The sequence below is a fragment of the Contarinia nasturtii genome, unplaced genomic scaffold (genome assembly GCF_009176525.2).
Source record: "Contarinia nasturtii isolate CC-2019 unplaced genomic scaffold, AAFC_CNas_1.1 Cnas_scaffold_1037, whole genome shotgun sequence".
Taxonomy (NCBI): domain Eukaryota; kingdom Metazoa; phylum Arthropoda; class Insecta; order Diptera; family Cecidomyiidae; genus Contarinia; species Contarinia nasturtii.
The window spans coordinates 3122618-3140892 of record NW_022198383.1 but is presented as its reverse complement, the minus strand read 5'-3'; the positions used below and the strand labels follow the sequence as shown (position 1 = coordinate 3140892).

Below are 18275 nucleotides of genomic sequence, written 5' to 3'. Positions count from 1 at the left end.
TTTTTACCATTCAAATAATTGGATTGCGTTGTTCCATTTCCATTGCTTTGTTGTAAATCCGGAACCGATGAAAGGCTTCGGGCCCGTTGTCGATCTATGGTCGATTGATTGGTGGCCGTAACGTGCATGCCTGGTATTGATCTAAGTAAATTAAATCCAGTAGCGCTTGAATTGCCGCCTTGTATAACTTCGGTGGCCGAACTACTGCTCGATGAAAATGTTCGGGTTCGTGGACTTTGTGAATTGTGCGGTTGACTGTGTACATGGTGTTGGTGATGTGGTCCCGAACTGGTCGCACTATTTCCACCATTGGCTGTGCTCGTTTTTGCACCCATATTTGAAATTTGTATAAATTGATTTTCCTTAAACACTAATTTGTATTTGTGCGTATTCTTAGCGACTGCGTCGAATAAATAAATGATTACAAAAAATTTTTTGTGTCTTTACGTTTTGAAAACACTCAAATTAATCTTCGTCAATTTTTATTGCAAACACCTCATTTGTGCGCGCACTTTCAAGTCATTGTGAACCTTTTTTTCCACAAAACAAACAGCACTTGTTAATTTATTTGGTTCTTCTCTAAGCACAATCACCACATAATCAGCATTTTTTTTAACAAATTTTGTGAAAACACAATAAACAATTTATTGGACAAAATTAAGAGACGACAAAAGTCCAAATGAATAATAATATTTGCATAACATTTATGACGTATAATAAAGTCTTTTCTCCCTCTTTTTTTCTCTCTCACCGATCTCTGTAGGTGTGATGATCACGATTAAAATAAACGATTTGAAATATTATGCGAAGTTTGTTGATTTCTTTTTGTGTTCGATTTGTCTTTGGTAACAATTAAAAACTTTATGCTGATAAGTTTCATTCAGGTGAAACAAAGGCCATGGCAAATACTGAAAAATATGATGGTGTTTGAAGTTTGTCGTCGATTTTCGTTCATAATTTAGTTTTTTTTTATTTTGTGGGTTCTGTTTTACTTCGTTGTTTTATCGTCGTTGGTTTCGTGCATTCCAAATTAAAAATGAATTGGATTGACTGTCAAAACACATGACTAAACAAACATAAACCGGACTGATGGCGTCGTCAGTATTTCTTTCGATTTCGTTTTGTGTATGACATACACACACCGAGTTGCTCGTACGAAAATAACCAAAAAAAACTCTTGAGATTGTTTTTTTTCTACTTCTCTATGAAGGCATAAGCATATACACCGTCTCACCGTGTTTGAGTTTGTCGAATAAAAAAAATTGGTTTTCACATTTGTATGTAATTTGTTTGCCAAACAGAGCCTTTTTTCTTGGAATTGCGTTTGTTGAATTTCCGCTGATAATTTTGGTGGCAATGTTCGCTTGTCACGCCACACACAAAAAAGAGGACTGACTATGCTCCTTTTCTGCTTCACTTTCCTCTTCTTCTCGAACACCAAATGCCTCCGCAATCGAATCACTGTCAAAATAAAAATCACGATTACTATAAATCAAATCAAGAAGAGACCAAACGATGAAAGTTTGAAATGTCACGTAGCACAAAGACATATGAGAGCACCGAACAAGCAAACAACAACAACAAATTTACTCAGAGTAATATCTTTGGTCGATTAACGATTACGTCGTTGTTGATAGTAGCAAATTGCGCGGCGATTAAACCAAATCGAAACGATAATAAAAAAACCATCATACACACATTCACAACAGTGTTATTATTTTTTAAATTGCAGTAATAACGCGGTTTTATAATTGTATATAGGCGCAATCAAGATTTGTATGGGTCTTTTTTACAGAAAAACGTCCTGATTACGCGCTTAAATGGAGCATATGCACACTCATACCATCAGCTGGTTTCAGACTATATACAATATGAGCAAATCGAACGAACTTATGCCACATTCATTCTTTCGCGCTTTCTTACACACACTCACTCTCTCTAGCCATCTGTATGGGTATTTTCGATTTAAAAACAAGATCTTTGATTTCAAAACAAATTCGACGAAACGAAATAGAAACGACAGTTTTTTTTGTTTTGCATGCCTTCCGTTCTCGTTTCTAATATTTAAATGTGGTTTTGATGTATTGCGAAGTGCGTATTTGTTACATGTTATAAAATCATAAAAATCTAATTTCGTTGAATTTTATTTTGTTCTTTAAAAGATGACGCGTCAATTGATTCTTCGAATTTATTTCGTAAAAACTGATTTTGCATACGTCTGCTTTTATCATTTTTGAAATAAATTTAAATTTACTTTTCACACGAATTGAAACAAAAAAAAAATCCATACTTCAGCGACTGCTTTGGTGATCATAATTTTTTGTTGAATATTTTGCTTTATGGATGCATAAAAACGTGCTCCATCATTTCAAATTTTACGGATTTTCTTCGAAATGTGAATCGTAAAACGCAATTTAATTCTGGTCATACACATCCATCGCATACACACCTACATCACTTTTACACTTGGCATTCATTCCATCGACGACATTCTCTACCAATTTTTTTCGGAATTCGATTCATATTTTATTTCATTTTTTCGGTCAACTCACACAAAAAAAGACACTGGAAACACTGATGGAAGAACACACTGATTGGCAAAGAGCCACCACTCTCTCTCTTTCCTCTGCTCTCGAAATGACAACAACAAACAAAATTCACACGGGCACCAGAGCTTGAGGCTGCATTTCTCAAATAGTTGCACACACAATTCACTCTCACTGTTCTTCGTGTGTTTTGCAGCTAAATTTTCATTTCCGTACTGGTTATTTTTTTTCCACACTCTCTTATTTTGGGACCATACGCTGAAAATGCAATTGGACTTACACACAAATGCTATCGAGTTTATTTCAATCAATTTGGTTGCACAATTGTTTATTCGATTTAAATAGTCAACAAAATAGCACCCGCTATCGAATTTGGTCGGGCGACATTTTGCATACACACTCTCTGACTATACACTCAACTCAACGACATGACAAAATTTTGCTATCGCGCTTATGTGTTTCCATCAACAAAAATCTATTCTCTGTCTCTCCTGTTTGTGTGCTCTGGTGCTGGTGCTTGCCGTTTTGCGTTTCTATATGCGCGCTCTCTCACATACACACACACACACAAACACGTTCGCAAAACTTAAATCTCTCATCGCACATACAATAACAAAACATGTGCAATGTTCAATGAATATATTTTGACATTTACCGAGAACGAACAGTGAGAGATATACTATGTGTGCGTGTGACATGAGAGAGTATAGCTATTTTGTTTTCACTTTGGTTTCAGTTGTCTCTCTTATCGCTTGCCGTCTATTCGTATGACAACATTTTCAAATACCACTCGAAAAAAATGTAAATAAATGAAACGCATCGCAACGTCGCTGGTCACGTTGTTTATTATTTCGATGAAAAAATGAATGAACATCCTTCTTTTATTTTTTTTTAAATTATTTACTACCACAATTCTATTTGAAAAATTAATTTTTCAAAAAATACATAAAATAATTAATTTAAATAAATAATTTATTTAAAAAATTTCAAATTGAGTGCGATTTGGAAACGCATTCGTTCGCTGTAGAATATGACGGTGATGCGTCAAATGTCGGGGTACGGTCAACTTCATGCCGTATGCCTTATGTCGCTGTACCGAAATGTCAAGCGACTATTATTAATATATTGAAAAATGGCAGATTCCGACGAAACAGTTGAATTATTGTTTTTTGATACATTTTCACACGATATAAATGAGGTAATCAATGGTGTTTCGATTGTTCATTCAAAACGGCATTGAATTCAAGTGAAAAGTGTTCAATCCCATTGAAATTCAATATTCTGTTTAGTTTTTTATTTGGCATCATAGAACATAACCTCAAATGCATATATAATACTTTTGTTTATAGCTTGATGTGCTCAATAAATTTCTCATTTCTTTTCATTTAAAATCATTTTTCAGGATTTGAATTTGGATTTAGTGCAATTTCCGCAGCCAGTTTATATAGCCGAAGTGCGTATAATTCCATTGGGTGCACGAGTGCAAGCTGATTTTCCGGGCGGTGTTCGTTTGGGTGCGACAAATCCATCAAAATTTCATATACAATTGTTTGTAAATGATTTATCAAAGCCGGGCGCATCGACATTTGAACGTTTAGGTGATTTTGAATACAATCAAAACGATTGCATCAATTATGATGCGAAAAATTGTAACAATGCAACCGGCGAACGAATACGACAAATTCCAACCGATGGTTTAGTGTTGCGAGGTAGTTATACAACAATTACATTGGCTGTATACGGTTCGTTAGCAAGTGATGAAATTAGAGAACAACAGATTAGCTCACCACCGCCGCCAAGTGTTCCAATTGAAGAAATTTCCAATTCATTGGGCAACGAAGAGAATGCCGAACCAACGCCGGCAATTGATTTTAGTTCACCAATTGTGGCTGATAGTAAAGAAACAGCACAAAAATTCTTCGCAAATGAAACAAATCCTGAAAAAATTATAAAATCAAATGTATCCGTATCTGAATCGGCACGACAATACACGGAAGATTGGGTTGCATCCACCGGAAATGTTGTTCCGATTATTCCTAGTTCGGTTGATGCAAAATCACCAGATATCGATAATTGGAATGCGGATGATGATTTAAATAAAGCAACAGCGATTATTTCATCGCCACGTTCAGGCCGACGGTCACGATCTCCAGATGCACGTAGACTGAAACGAGATTGGTCAAAAAGTCCCGAATATCGACGACATCGACCATATGAACGGAGTGTTTTGGATAAAAAATTGCAAAAATCACGCGAATATGAAGCATCGCGACGTTCACCACCATCGATATCGAATCGAGTGCCAAGAACACCGTCACCAGAACACATTCAATCACCGAGTGATGCACGACGAACGCCGGAAAGTCATTTGTCAGACGATTTTCATAAATATCCAAAAGTTGTGCTGAGCCCGCAATCGGCAACGGAAGACAATGAAAAGGCCATTACAGCTATTAGTTCATTGGCACCTACTGAGGCAGAAGATGATGCCATGTCACAAGGTAAATTTTACTAGCATATTGTCTTTAGGACGATTTTCTAAAAATGTTCCTTTCAATTTTTCTTTAGGTGAACCATTCGAACCAATTCTGAGTGACGATGAAATTCCCGACGATGCAACGGAGCAATACGAAATGGATTACGATGATGCCGAAAATACCGTGTATTCAGCATTGAAACACTTCAATCCATTTACCGAAGAGATCAAGCACTATGTATCGGCCGATGAAAAAATGAGCGCAAATGCTCGTGAATTGGTTGAATTGGCAACGAAATGTTTGCATCGATCAAAACTAAAAGAAAGTGCCAGCATTGAAAAGACATTTGTTGAATCACAATCGAACGAGATGCGTGAAAATTGGGTGCATGCGGCCGAACAACTTATTCAAATCATCAATTTAATTTACAATTTAGCCGGAGCAACACAAACCCGTAGCCAACAGACGCTAAATAATTTGGTGTTATTAAATCGACAACAATTAGTTGATTGGATGCGAATCGGTTTGAATTTCGATTGTGCCAATTCACAGCAACAGCCCGGTTACAAAATTCGGCATATGAAGTGTGGTTTGCGGTTGGTTGAAATGTTGGCCGTTGACGAAACGTTCATCGAATGTCTCATTTTCAAAGAAAAATTCAACGTTTTCGAATATTTATATCGATTGTACGAGCAAAAATTCATGGCTTTGTCACTGAAACTGATGATCTGTCGTGCTATTTTCGCATGTTTGGACACCAAAACTGGCATTGAATTTTTCACACGATTGAATAGCAACGATGAAGTGAAGCCAATTAGTGCAGAGAATGGCTATCAAAAATTAATAAAACTTTTACAAGAGAATCCATTGACACGGATAAAGTTTCCGTTGAAGGCAATTTTGAAAAAAGTGAATTTATACGAATCATTGCAAGTTATACGGGATATTATGAAACGACGATTTGTAAACAGTGACATTAAATTAGAAGTGAATGATGATGTAGTCGATGAAGCGCCCGATGGCAAATTGCTGAAAGATTGCCTGAAAGAAGTTTGGTCTGCATTTACATGGGACGCACAAAGCTATTCACAACCAAAACGCTTTTTACCAATCTCAACGAAATTTGAAAAAGTTTTGGATATGAACGCAAATAAAATGGCATCGAATAGTTTTATTCGATATTTTCGTATAAATGGATTGATTGAATCGCTGTTGATGATCATTTCGCAAAGTACCAATCACGATATTATTTCGGAAGATGTGTTCGATATGACATTGCTCATTTTGGAGTCGTTGTGCAGCACCGAATGTGGACTGAATTATTTGAGTGAAAAATCGGAAGTGACCAATGTACTGATTAAGTGCTTGATTCAAGCACCACTTGATGGTCAGCCGGATGATGTCGACATGACTGAACTTGACTCAATCGCGAATAATACATTGGATGTGACGGGTGATATTGATGAAGATTCGAGACGGTATCATTTGGGCATTGAAATTGCGTATAAGGTACGTGACGAATTTATTTTAAATTGAAAGCAAAATAGTAATCAATTTTTGAATTTCAGATAAAAACCAAATTCTACTTGGATTCGATTGCCGATTTGCCATTAAACTGTGAGAAACGCGATGAACTACTGCCAGAATATTTTCATGGGTTGTACAGTTTGGCTGTGGCCGACAATTACATTGGACGCGGTTATGTTATCGAGACAATCACAATGAGTGGCAATATCATCACGATTTTAAAGCAAATTGAGTATGAGAAAAAGAAGATAAACGCTGTTGCATCAAAAAATGCGACCGCAAGTGATGCATCAAAAACGACTGCCGATAATTCGATGCTAAAGAAATCGCCGACTCTGGGTTATGCAATTGATTTGATCGATCTAACGATTCGTTATGCCACAACGAATCTAGACTATTTACGACAACACGGATCGGTGCTGGTAAATTTGGCAAAATCGCATGATCAATTTGACGATGCAAGTATCTCGCAAATTTTACAAGAGATGGCAATATTCCTGAAACCATTGCAATTACAAAATATATTTTGTTACGATAACATTGCATCGTTGTGTGACATAATCAAGCGAAGTATAGAATTTATCACCACATTTCCGGGTGATTTAATCATGGCATTGCGCATAATACGATATTTATCGATACCAGATACGTCGATATTCAATGACGGCACCGATTTTGCCGATACATTTGGCGATGCGGGCGCAACAAATAAATTCAAACAGCCAAACGAACAACATCAAGTCGAATTAAAATACAAATTTGTCATTTTACAATTTTATTCGGCCGACGGGATATCAACGTGTATTCAAATTTTAGATAAATTAACAACGTTTTTCACACAACCAGCTGTTCACATCGCAACGTTGGGTTCAACACAAGGTCAAATGCTAACACAAATACTTTTGCCTACGATTGAAATTCTACGAAAAATGTTGTCTTATGTAATCGATTGTCGAAATACGGAATTCAAGGATTTGACCGCAATTGAACCGTTATTGAAGACCTACACATTGGTCTCATCGATTCCGGCTCAATCGATTGCTGCCGACGATGCTCAAGCCATACAAACGGAAATTGTTAAAACATTGCTGGCATACACACAACCAACGCCAACCGATGGCGTTGACACCGAATCGGTGCAAAAAAGTTTATGGACACAAATGTTGGGCGAACTTTGTAAATACATTATGAGTGGACCATACACGATTGTGTCGGGATTATCGTTGTTTTCGCAATTGTTGCCGGTGCCGTTGCCAATTTTAACAAAAAATCCACTGACAAATGATGAACAAGCACGTTTGATCACCGATCGTCAATTGTGGTCGGCACATTTACATCCGCAGAGCATTGAATTGTCAGCAATGATTCAGGCACTTTGCATCTCATCCTATGCCCCATTGATTGATATTTTGAGTCGCGTCATTGGCCAATTATCGGATTTAGCACCAAACATGGCATTACTTGTCACAAAAGCGATCGTTGATTCACTACTGAACGATGGTAGCTCGTCTATACAAGCGACGACAAATACACAAAACGGATCTACAGCGACAACACCATTGAACACCACCGTTGCCAGTACATCATCGTCAACAACAACAGCTACAGCAATCAGTGCAACACAAACTCAAACGCAACTAATTCTTGCTTACATAAATCCATCCACAAAACGAATTTTAGGATTTTTAACAAACATTTTATGTTATGCGCCAGTGAAAGTGGCCTTTTTATCAATGATTCATGGAAAAGTGTTTGAATTACTAACAAAAGTGCTTGCCGTGAAATCAACATCGATTCCATCGAATTTATTGTCGATTTTAAATCAGGAACAAGAATCAGTGCTTATGATATTCCATACGATATTGAATGGAGACATTTCACTTGTCGGTCAGACGGAGTATGGCGTCAGCAATAGCAAAATGTTGTCGTCACCATCAGTCGATTTAATCGTTGGTTGCTCAATACCCTCAAAGGATTGCTACATTGGCGTATTGTCAGCGGTGCTCGATTGGTTTTTCAACGTTGACGATTCGCTGAACACAACCGGTTGCCAATTTGCTGCCATGAAAACCATGACACTAGCCACAAACTATGAGTAAGTATAAACCGATGATTTTATTTTCATTTCAACAGAATTTTCATCACTTTTTTTGCTTTTTCTCTAACGTTTTTCTTTTGGCTTTTGTTTACATTTCGGTTGTTTTTTTAATCACAAAGTATATATATACACTTTGAATACCTATATCAAAAGAAAGAGAATTGAATTGATTTAGCGTAGCCGTTGATGTTGTTGTGCTCGGTTTATTTTATCTTTCACGTGAAAAACAGATCATTCATCGTGCAATAAATATAAAGAAAAAACGGCACACACAAAAATGTTGACTTTGTGTTGCTCTTTGCATACCCGCTGCAATGTGATACTTCATTCTTAGTTTTTGTTCTTTTTTTGTTGTTGTTCTCATGCGCGCGTTTTCACACAATATGCGCAAGTTATTATACATTTAGAAGCCTTTTAATCATTTCGAAACACAAATATTCAGGCGAGTTTCTCCATATTATGAAACAAGAGCACATTTTTTTTTGTCGCAATGAGAAAGAGTGAGAGAGAAAAAACTAACTAAAAATAACTGAATAGCTTGAACCCGTCATCATCGGACACAAAGAGACAGAGAGCGGAAAATTTACATACGATTTTCTGTCTCGCTTATGTGACCGAGGCGACGAAACAGAATGAAATCTTTTTCCTCGTCAACGACACACGCATTCATCGACGTGTGCGTGTGCGGGCGCACACGCTCACCCATTCGGAGCGATATCATTTGTGAACGCGAGGGCCACGAGAATGTATGCGATCGATTTAAGTGAAAAATGGGATAGCAAGACGCCAACAGTGAAAATAAGAACATCGTGATTATATTCTGTACCGTGTTGCTGCTGCTGCTCGAGAGAAGAAAAAAAAACTGATCAAAGAAACGACAGAATTTCAAACGATCGTCAGTCGAATTTCAGAGCTCCCTCCACGCGTACACACGGAATTATTACGCTTTCACAAAAATATTTTTGCTCGAGTCAGTTCTCTCTCTATTCTTTTATTTTTTTTGCTTGCTTTAAAACGTTGAAAACTCGTTCGAAATTCTTTGTGGTTCATCGTAATAATAATTTAGTAGATCAGTTTAAATCATAAAAAAAGTTTGTTCAAAGATTTTATTGTTGGACTTTTGTATCAATATGTTTGCAAACGCGTAAAATCGATCAATAAAACAAACATAAAATCAATCATTTGCAAACACAAAAATATACAATTGAATGTCGGTTTCTGCTTTTCTCAACGATCGTCTGGCACCAAAAAAAAAACCGAACCCAAATAGAAGAAATAAATCTGCGACTCTGAATTAATGCAGATCATCAAAAAGTTTCGGAGAAGAATATAGAAAAAAAGAACAACGAGAAAAAATAAATAATAATAAAAAAACACTTGAAACTCTGAGAAATGCTAAGGAATTTGCAATAAATTTTGTTTCAGTGCTTTTTGAATCGTTGATTGAAATCACAAGTTCGGTCGGTGAAAAGAAGTCTAACTGTTTTAAAAAAAGAAGAAGGAATTGATTGAGTGAATACTGTTCAAATTCGAAGAAAAAAAAGACTTAAATGTATATTTCGCGCTGTTTCTCTACTAAGATTAAATGCGTTTTAAACACAAATGCCTCTATACAAATTTCATTTAATGCAAAACAATCAAAAAGCTGAAGGTCGCTGAGAAAAACCGCAGAAGACGGCACGAGAAAAAAAAATTACGGGGAAACAAAACAAAACAAATCTCATAACACAGCGCACATCACATATTTCGTACGGCATCCGAGCAGAGAGCTCACATCGAATACAGACAATGTTTTCATCGTTAAAGTTATTTTGTTTACTGTCAAGTGTTTGGCATGTCAGTGCAATGACAGTGTCGACAACACGGCACATTGACGATCACGTATATGATACAGTGGGAGATGTAACAATCGACGATCGTCCACTAAATCTTGACCATTTCTGCTGGTCAGATGTGTCAAATAGTTGTAGTATCATTGGGAATTTTACGCACAGCACAAGCAGTTACAGTTTTCCTGTGAACATCGATTGTTCGTTGAATGGTGGCGGTGAACTCCAAAGGACACACACCGATCAGTACATTCACAAGCATTTTTATCACGTCGAAGTGATCACATTGAATGGATGTCGGGTAAATGTCGCTTATCGCCTGCAAAATGCCAACTATGAGAATTTACTTGGCGTCGAATATATACCCGATCCCATACAAGTGCGTCAACTTACATTGGAAATGTTTAAAGTTCATTTCGATTTGAATCGCGGTGCATTTTCACAATTTAAAAATACCCGAACACTTTGGTTGACAAATAATCAAATTGATAGTTTGAACGAGGGAAGTTTCGACGGTTTGATTAAACTCGAAGAGTTAATTATTCAAGAGAATTACATTCAATCGATACATCCGGCAACATTTAATCCGTGCAGTGAATCGCTTGAAAAACTGGTAATACGCGAGAGTTATCTGCGTCTCGGTGAATTAGAACCGTTGAAAAAACTATCCGAACTTGTGATTTCGATGACAAAAGAGCTCAATTGGACGGCATTAACCATTGGACTTAATTCAACGAACACAATGATCATTTCAAATGTACAGAAAATTGTGCATGATAAAATGGCGACACCGCGAACATTTTCAAATCTCACAAAAATGGAGGTGATTTTTTGCAATTTAACTGAATTTCCAATCGATCGATATCCACGGCTGCAGCATTTCAACGTTAGTCACAATGGTTTGTGGAACATTTCGATGAAAGAAATGCAAATGCTTGGATTGCACACATTGGACATTTCTCACAATAAATTCAAGTGCATCGATGGCACATTATTGTCGAGTCTATGGGATTTGGAATATTTGTATGCAACACACAATCAAATTATCGCAGTCAATCCAAAAGCATTCCAGAAAAACTACGGTTTAAAAGTGATTGATCTTCGATTCAATCGTATCAAACGACTTCCGGTCGATGCGGCGATGTTTTTAACCGCAAAACAAGCTCAATTCACTGTCGATCATAATAATTTCGACTGTGCTTGGATCAATGACTATTATGGATTAGATCCGAAAATTTTCACAACCAAATACATTTATTCCAAAGACTTTACGGATGTCAATATTAGAGGATTACGGTGTACATACTTCAATGGCGATTTTCGATATCATTCACATTTATACGATAATGATGAATTTCATAATGGTGTAAAGCCCGGCCGCCGACCACCACATGACGTTGAAATTTTGCGACGCAATGCAAAGCACACAGCATTTTTAACCATTTGCATTTTGATAATTGGCGTATCGACCCTTTTGATTTCGTTATTTTTCTATGTTAAATATCGTACACTCGCCTCGACCTTGAATTCAAATTCATTTTATGAAATGGATAAGCATAAACAACACAATAATAACAAGGACACGGGCACCACCGAAAATCGACCTGACATACTCATTCAAGATCGTATGCTGTCATCGGCGAGGCAATTAGATGTGTCAAATCGTTTGATGTTACCGAAATCAGCGTCCAGTCCGAGGTCAATTGAACATGATGATTTGGATAGCATCGAGTTCAAGGATTCAGTTGGTACAATCTCGGAAAGGCGTAAAGCAAGCCTGCCGAATCATTTTGAATCGGTGCCAATTGGAACGCAGAAAGTTGTATTCGACATCGAAACTGATACTGTTGTAAATTAGATGCGTACGCAACAACAACGAAAACAATTACTTGTGATTATTACTACTATTTCTTTTCTTTCTTTGTGATGTTGTTTTCTTCTCTGTTTGTTAATAAAAAGTCAAAATGTAAACTGTGAATGCATATTTAGGCCAGGTAATTTTGAGGCAAACTAAACATAAAATTAGAAAATAAAACAGCATTTTTTGTTGCAAGCCATTTCCGTTTGGTTTTATATTCGTAACAAATTTTTTATGAAATAGCATTTGCTTTAATGATCGATTTTAATTAGATATTTTCGTTTCTTTCTTTCTTCTTTACAGTTTCACATCATATCAACTCAAAATTTTGTTGGATAAACGCAAAGATCAACTCCTATTGAAATTACGTTCATTAACTCAGCTGGCAGATGGTGATCAGATTGCTCACGAAATATTGTTGGCTTTCTTACAATTCATATTATCGTTGGCACGTTCATCGGATATTGTAAAAAATGAGCAACGTTCATTTGCCTGCAATGAATCTGATCTTGTTAAACTTTTTCAATTCAAACGAATTGCCAGCGATGTGGATGTGCCAAATGAAAATCAACATCCATTATTGGCACTTGAACAAAGCGTACAGAAAATTCAAGCCAAACTAGAACAATCGGACGATGTGAAAATGCATTTAGATGAAATATTATTTAATTTAAGAAAATTATTGAATATATTAGACTCAGGTCTTGCGATTGTGGCCAATGCAACAAAAGAATTGCTTCACGTTGATTCGCCAGCTGCCGAACCGTCATTTCCACAAGGCGAAAGTATTGTCGTTCAATATTCAATGCGACCGATTTTCAATGTTGCGCCCAGTGAATTTAAGCCAAGTGATTATCCAGAACAGTTAACAACACAGTACTGGTATTCACATTGGTCGGCCAATCGTTTCGATGAAATGATCGACACTCAATTGCCGGCAGTCGATAATGTGCCGTGTGATTTCATTGAATTGATAAAATCATGTTTACCACCGGAAACAAATTTAACAAATGACTGCAAACGACTGTTACATTTATCTGCGTCGCCACAATCAAATCGAGAACGTACCACATCGGCACCGTGCTTCCGAACGCGACGCGTTGAAGTTGAACCGAGCACAGGACGACCGGAAAAGAAATTGTACATATCAAGAGGCAGAGGTTTTCCCCGACCAACACAATCACGTGGCGATTTATTCCGATCAAGACCACCAAATACTTCACGGCCACCATCATTGCATGTTGATGATTTTCTGGCATTGGAAACATGTGGAGCCCAACCAACCGGACCAACCGGATACAATAAATTATCACGTGAGATGATTAGCATTCGCGGCACCAGAGGCGGCAGAGGACGTGGTCGCATACTTTCATCAAGCCCTTCATATCGACACACATCGTAAGTATAAACAAACATTAAAAAATCACTTAAATTCGATACTTATTGTGTGTGGTTCCGTTGTTGACACATTTTAACCGAAGAGATAAACAATAATATTTTGTACAGATCGGTTTCACTTCAAACAGAGCGATGATTCATGTTTTTCGAAAAGTTCTCAATACTTTTTTTCTTATTCTTTTTTTATAAATAGGCTACGACGAACAAACTCACCATCTACGTGGGCAAATCATTCGATGGGCAACAGTAATCAACATGATAGTTCAACGTCATCGACGGCTTCACAACATTTTCGTACTGCAACATCCGAGCCCGTTTCATCGCACTTCCAATCTGATTACTTTGGTTCACGGGGTCGACGTGGTAGTCTTCGACCGCCTAGATCGTTTAGCAAATTCAACTAATCACCGTCTAAATTATTATTTAGTTTACTAGCAATGTTTTTGAATTTCGTTTTCCGACAAATAAATGAAATATATTACAAATTTCCCCGACACCTGGATCGAGTGGGCACTCACATAAAAAACCATGTATACAACAATAACAAAACAAAAATATAAGAAGAAAAGGCAACAAAAAAATACGACATAAAAATTGATTTTAATTTTTAGTAATAGATTTACAATTATAGCACGCAAAAATGCGTGAAAATTATTTGAATTTTATACAATATATAATGTCAAGATAAAAAAAAACAAACACATACACGTAATCCATAGCAATAAATAAATGCAAGATGAGTAAAAAAAATATATAATAAACAGTCAACTTTGAGATATAATTTATGTGGTTTTCAACAATATGGCTTGCATTAATTGCATTGCCAAAAGGTCTCTTTCAGTACTACTTAGCATGATGCACACGAAAAACGGCACGATGTACAAAGAGTCGAGTGCGACTCATAGCTCTTTCACTGAACCGATGAAGCATGCTCTATTTTCATCGATTGACACACTTCTCGGACGAAATGGAAATCGGCACTCTCACAAAATATATACTCTGCAATATAAAAATAAAACTCATTTGGCGATGAATCACGCCCGTACTCATAAAGAATTATATTACTTGAAAAACATTTCTCCTCTTGGTTCGTCTCTCTCATTAAACATCTCTCGAGATTGGTCATGGAAAAACGCGGCACTTTTTTTCTCTCTCACATTGATGAATGACGGCGTACTCGCAACGTGACACTTCATAAACAATAATATTTTATTTCTTTCTGTCATTCAGTCAATGGTTTCGAATATATATATTTGTATGCGCGTCTAAGCACATCGCATATATGTATTACGTTTTTCTTCTTTTGCTTTTCTGTCCATTTCTCCTCTTTTCTCGCTTTTGTTCGTCATATGCTACCAAGCGTAAACAGTTCGTTCTCTACGTTGTGTATAGTATTGCCAGTTTTATTGACGTTGCTATACGATTATGTGCTCCTGTTCAATAAAACAAATGTTTATACGATTTTTATGAGACTATTTTATTGGCAAATGGGATGATTTTCATTTCGCTTAATGCCCAGTTTTCATTGAATTTCCTGAAAATCCGTTCGATTTTACTCCTAATCAACAGCCCATGCGTATTCATTCGCATTTTATATCGTAACGACTACGCATTATTCTTATAGTACAGCCGATTTTTATTCAAGTCGACTCTTTGTTTTCCATCACCTACGTCACTTTTTTTCAACGTCGTCGTCGCTGTTCGGTCATCGAATTGAGTTAGAGTTCATTGATACTTGAAGCACTCTCACTCAAACGCTTTTGCTTGCCAGTGTTTCACTTAAAATGTAATACAACCATAACAGGCGCCCATCAAACGTCACACGTGCACACATAGTCCACGGCACAAATTCAATGTTCAGCTGAATGAGCAGTTCAGTTGATAAGTTAAGCTTATGTCAGAAGCTAAATCACGTATTTTGCCGACTTTTAGGCTATTTTTCCATGTACTTCAGTACAAAAAAGTTCGTTTCGTTTTTTCTGCGTGAAATGTGACTTGGAATTACATTCATCGAGTAAATTGATAAAAAAATGGAAAGTTATTACAATTTCAATGAGGAAAGACATGGTCGCCTGGTAAACACAGCATTTCCATGTGGATCGTATAAACGCTGTATTACAGCAATTGTAAACCAGTTTTGATGTAGTTACTACGTTGGTTATCGATTTAATAAAGATGTAAACGTTGCGTTTCGCATTCATTGTTTTATTCTGTATCTTGATTGTTTTTTAAGAAAATTACAAAATGGCGAAAAAAGGTGGTGTTCAGCAATTACAAACTGAAATTAATACAAACGATGAATTGGCAAAGTTTTTGGATCGAGATGGACTAATCGGTTTGCGTGCACATTCATTTTCAATCAGATTTAAGAAATAACAATGATTGTGTTTTATTTCTGCCAGTTCTAGATGTATTTACCGAATGGTGTGGTCCGTGTTTGGCAATGGTTGGAAGTTTGAAGAAAATCAAACTTGAACAAGGCGGTGATGACCTACATTTGGCGGTGGTAAGTCGACAAAAAAGATCCATTTTTGAAATATTTTTTTCTCGAAATAGGTGTGGTTTGAAACCACTGGTTTCACATCTTTTTATTTATTTTGATATATGTCCAATTTGCGATTGCGATACATATTTCAGAACATTTCCAAACAATTTCGAAAGTGTTTTTTTCGAGAGTCGAGCGCTATCCATATAAATACATTGTGACGTCACACATCTTACACAGAAACGACATCTTTGTAAAACAGACTAACTACAATGTAAAAGTATAGCGAGAGGGGAAGGGAGTAAATAAAAAGGGGAAACAGATACGTTTGATTTACATTGTAGTTAGTCGGTTATTAATAGATGGCGTTTATATAGTGTGCCCTTATTGCGCTTGACTCTCGATTTTTTTTTATTCATTGAAGGTAAAATGCGATAAAATCGATGTATTTGAACGTTTCCGTAATAAAAGTGAACCAACATGGCTCTTGGCCTCAGTAAGTGTGACACTTTCCATTTATAATTTCTATTTTCTACGAAACCATCAATATTTTAACAACGGAAATCAATAACAATTTTTGTTGAACAAAAATCTCGTTTCGCAGAAAGGAAAATTGGTGAATTGTGCTTTTGGTGCGAATGTTCCCCATCTAATTGAATTGATACTAAAAGAATTGGATACAGAGCGTCGAATTCGGTCCGATCCACAAAGCTCCGATCGAATTTACTATGAACTCAATGAAATGACGCCAACTGAACGTGAACGATACGATGCAGCACAAAAAATTGAAGAAGATAATGAGCGCATCGAAAAAGAGTCGGCACAACGTCGACGTATTGATTATATAACATTTGTTACCGATTCAATTATGGAAAATTCGAGTGATATGGGTGTAACGGTTTTAATGCCACATATAATTAGTCGTGATTTATTAAAGCGTCTATCGGATCCAGCCGACAAATGTCAATTAGTGGCAAAAGACAAAAAAACGGTGCAGATCTTACGCGAACACATCGATACGCTGGACCTCTGTGCAACAGATTCAATGCCTCAGCAGCTATTGGATCATATTATAAACCGTGATGTGTTTGTAGTTTGTTGGAAAGTGACTGACACCAATATTGATATCGCCGAGAAAAGTGTCGAAGGTTCATTATTTATAATTACATTTTTAAAAAAGTGAACAAAATCGAATGATGTTTTTTCTCTCGTCGTCTTTTTGTTTCTTAGATTACTTGGGTTCTTTTGCGCATTTGGTGTGGAATGAAGAACAGACAACGTATGGCAATGTTTCGATACTTAAAGCACTTTCTGTGGTCATTGAAACGGAAATAAATGACGACGATGATGAAATGAACGAAGATAACGATGAAACGGAACAAGTAAAACCCATTGAAGAAGTGAAAGGAACCAACAAACAAGAAACGAATGAAGATGAAAAAGAAGGTAATGATGACAAGGGTGAAATAGATCAAAGTGAAAGTACAACCGATGGACAAGACCAGTCACAAACAAACAAATCTGAAGAAAATCACACGGAAACGGAACGAAATACACAAAGTACACCATCCGAAGATACGGATGTGTCTGGAATGAAATCGAAAGCAGGAAGTAGATGCAGCGAAAGATCTACACCAATTTCACGTTTTGCATCATATTTCAAAGCTAAACGACGTAAAGAAATAAAAATTCCACCAATTTGGACACCGACCGAGAAACGCGCAAATGCCGCCCTCATTTATTTATACTTTCGTTCGGCAAGTGGCATTTGAATTCAGCCAAGAAAAAGAGACATCTCTTTTATTTAAAAATAATTCATAATATTATTTTTTCACAGATGACAGAGTTATATTTACCACCAGATCCTCCAGTTGAAAGACCCCATTTGGCCATAAGTAATGCTTAATAGTTTAGTTTTGTATCTATTTTCAGCATGTTTCTATTTTCATTATATTCGTGTTCATTTATTTATAAATGAAAAGCATTTCCATGCTGTTTTAGTGTCATTTTCAATTCATAATAACGCTCAAACATGTATTTGTGTTTTCATCATTTTT

At 36.6% G+C, this 18275-nt stretch overlaps 3 protein-coding genes across 5 annotated transcripts in view; 2 read left to right on the top strand and 1 right to left on the bottom strand.

The window, feature by feature from the left end:
* Positions 1-3016, bottom strand: part of LOC116343520 (E3 ubiquitin-protein ligase znrf2) — a 40718-nt gene extending 37702 nt beyond the window's left edge. The window contains exons 1-2 of one of the 3 annotated variants that reach the window (XM_031771623.1): positions 2553-3016; positions 8-1461 (exon numbers count right to left, since the gene is read on the bottom strand). In XM_031771623.1, coding sequence (XP_031627483.1) covers positions 8-335 — 328 coding nt within the window. In that variant the 5' untranslated portion in view covers positions 336-1461; positions 2553-3016. Of the gene's footprint in view, positions 1-7; positions 1462-2449 lie in introns of all 3 variants that reach the window. The other 2 variants (XM_031771624.1, XM_031771625.1) reach the window with 2 other exon arrangements.
* A 625-nt stretch (positions 3017-3641) lies between these two features.
* Positions 3642-14463, top strand: LOC116343626 (protein virilizer). Its single transcript, XM_031771813.1, has 6 exons — positions 3642-3744; positions 3949-5047; positions 5115-6532; positions 6592-8645; positions 12639-13733; positions 13927-14463. The coding sequence occupies exons 1-6, from the start codon at positions 3679-3681 to the stop codon at positions 14135-14137; spliced, it is 5943 nt and encodes a 1980-aa protein (XP_031627673.1). The 5' UTR covers positions 3642-3678; the 3' UTR covers positions 14138-14463.
* Positions 14464-15943: 1480 nt separating this feature from the next.
* Positions 15944-18275, top strand: part of LOC116343675 — a 3360-nt gene continuing 1028 nt past the window's right edge. The window contains exons 1-6 of the mRNA XM_031771880.1: positions 15944-16068; positions 16136-16239; positions 16643-16714; positions 16823-17366; positions 17449-17975; positions 18056-18113. Coding sequence (XP_031627740.1) covers positions 15978-16068; positions 16136-16239; positions 16643-16714; positions 16823-17366; positions 17449-17975; positions 18056-18113 — 1396 coding nt within the window. The 5' untranslated portion in view covers positions 15944-15977. The remainder of the gene's footprint in view (positions 16069-16135; positions 16240-16642; positions 16715-16822; positions 17367-17448; positions 17976-18055; positions 18114-18275) is intronic.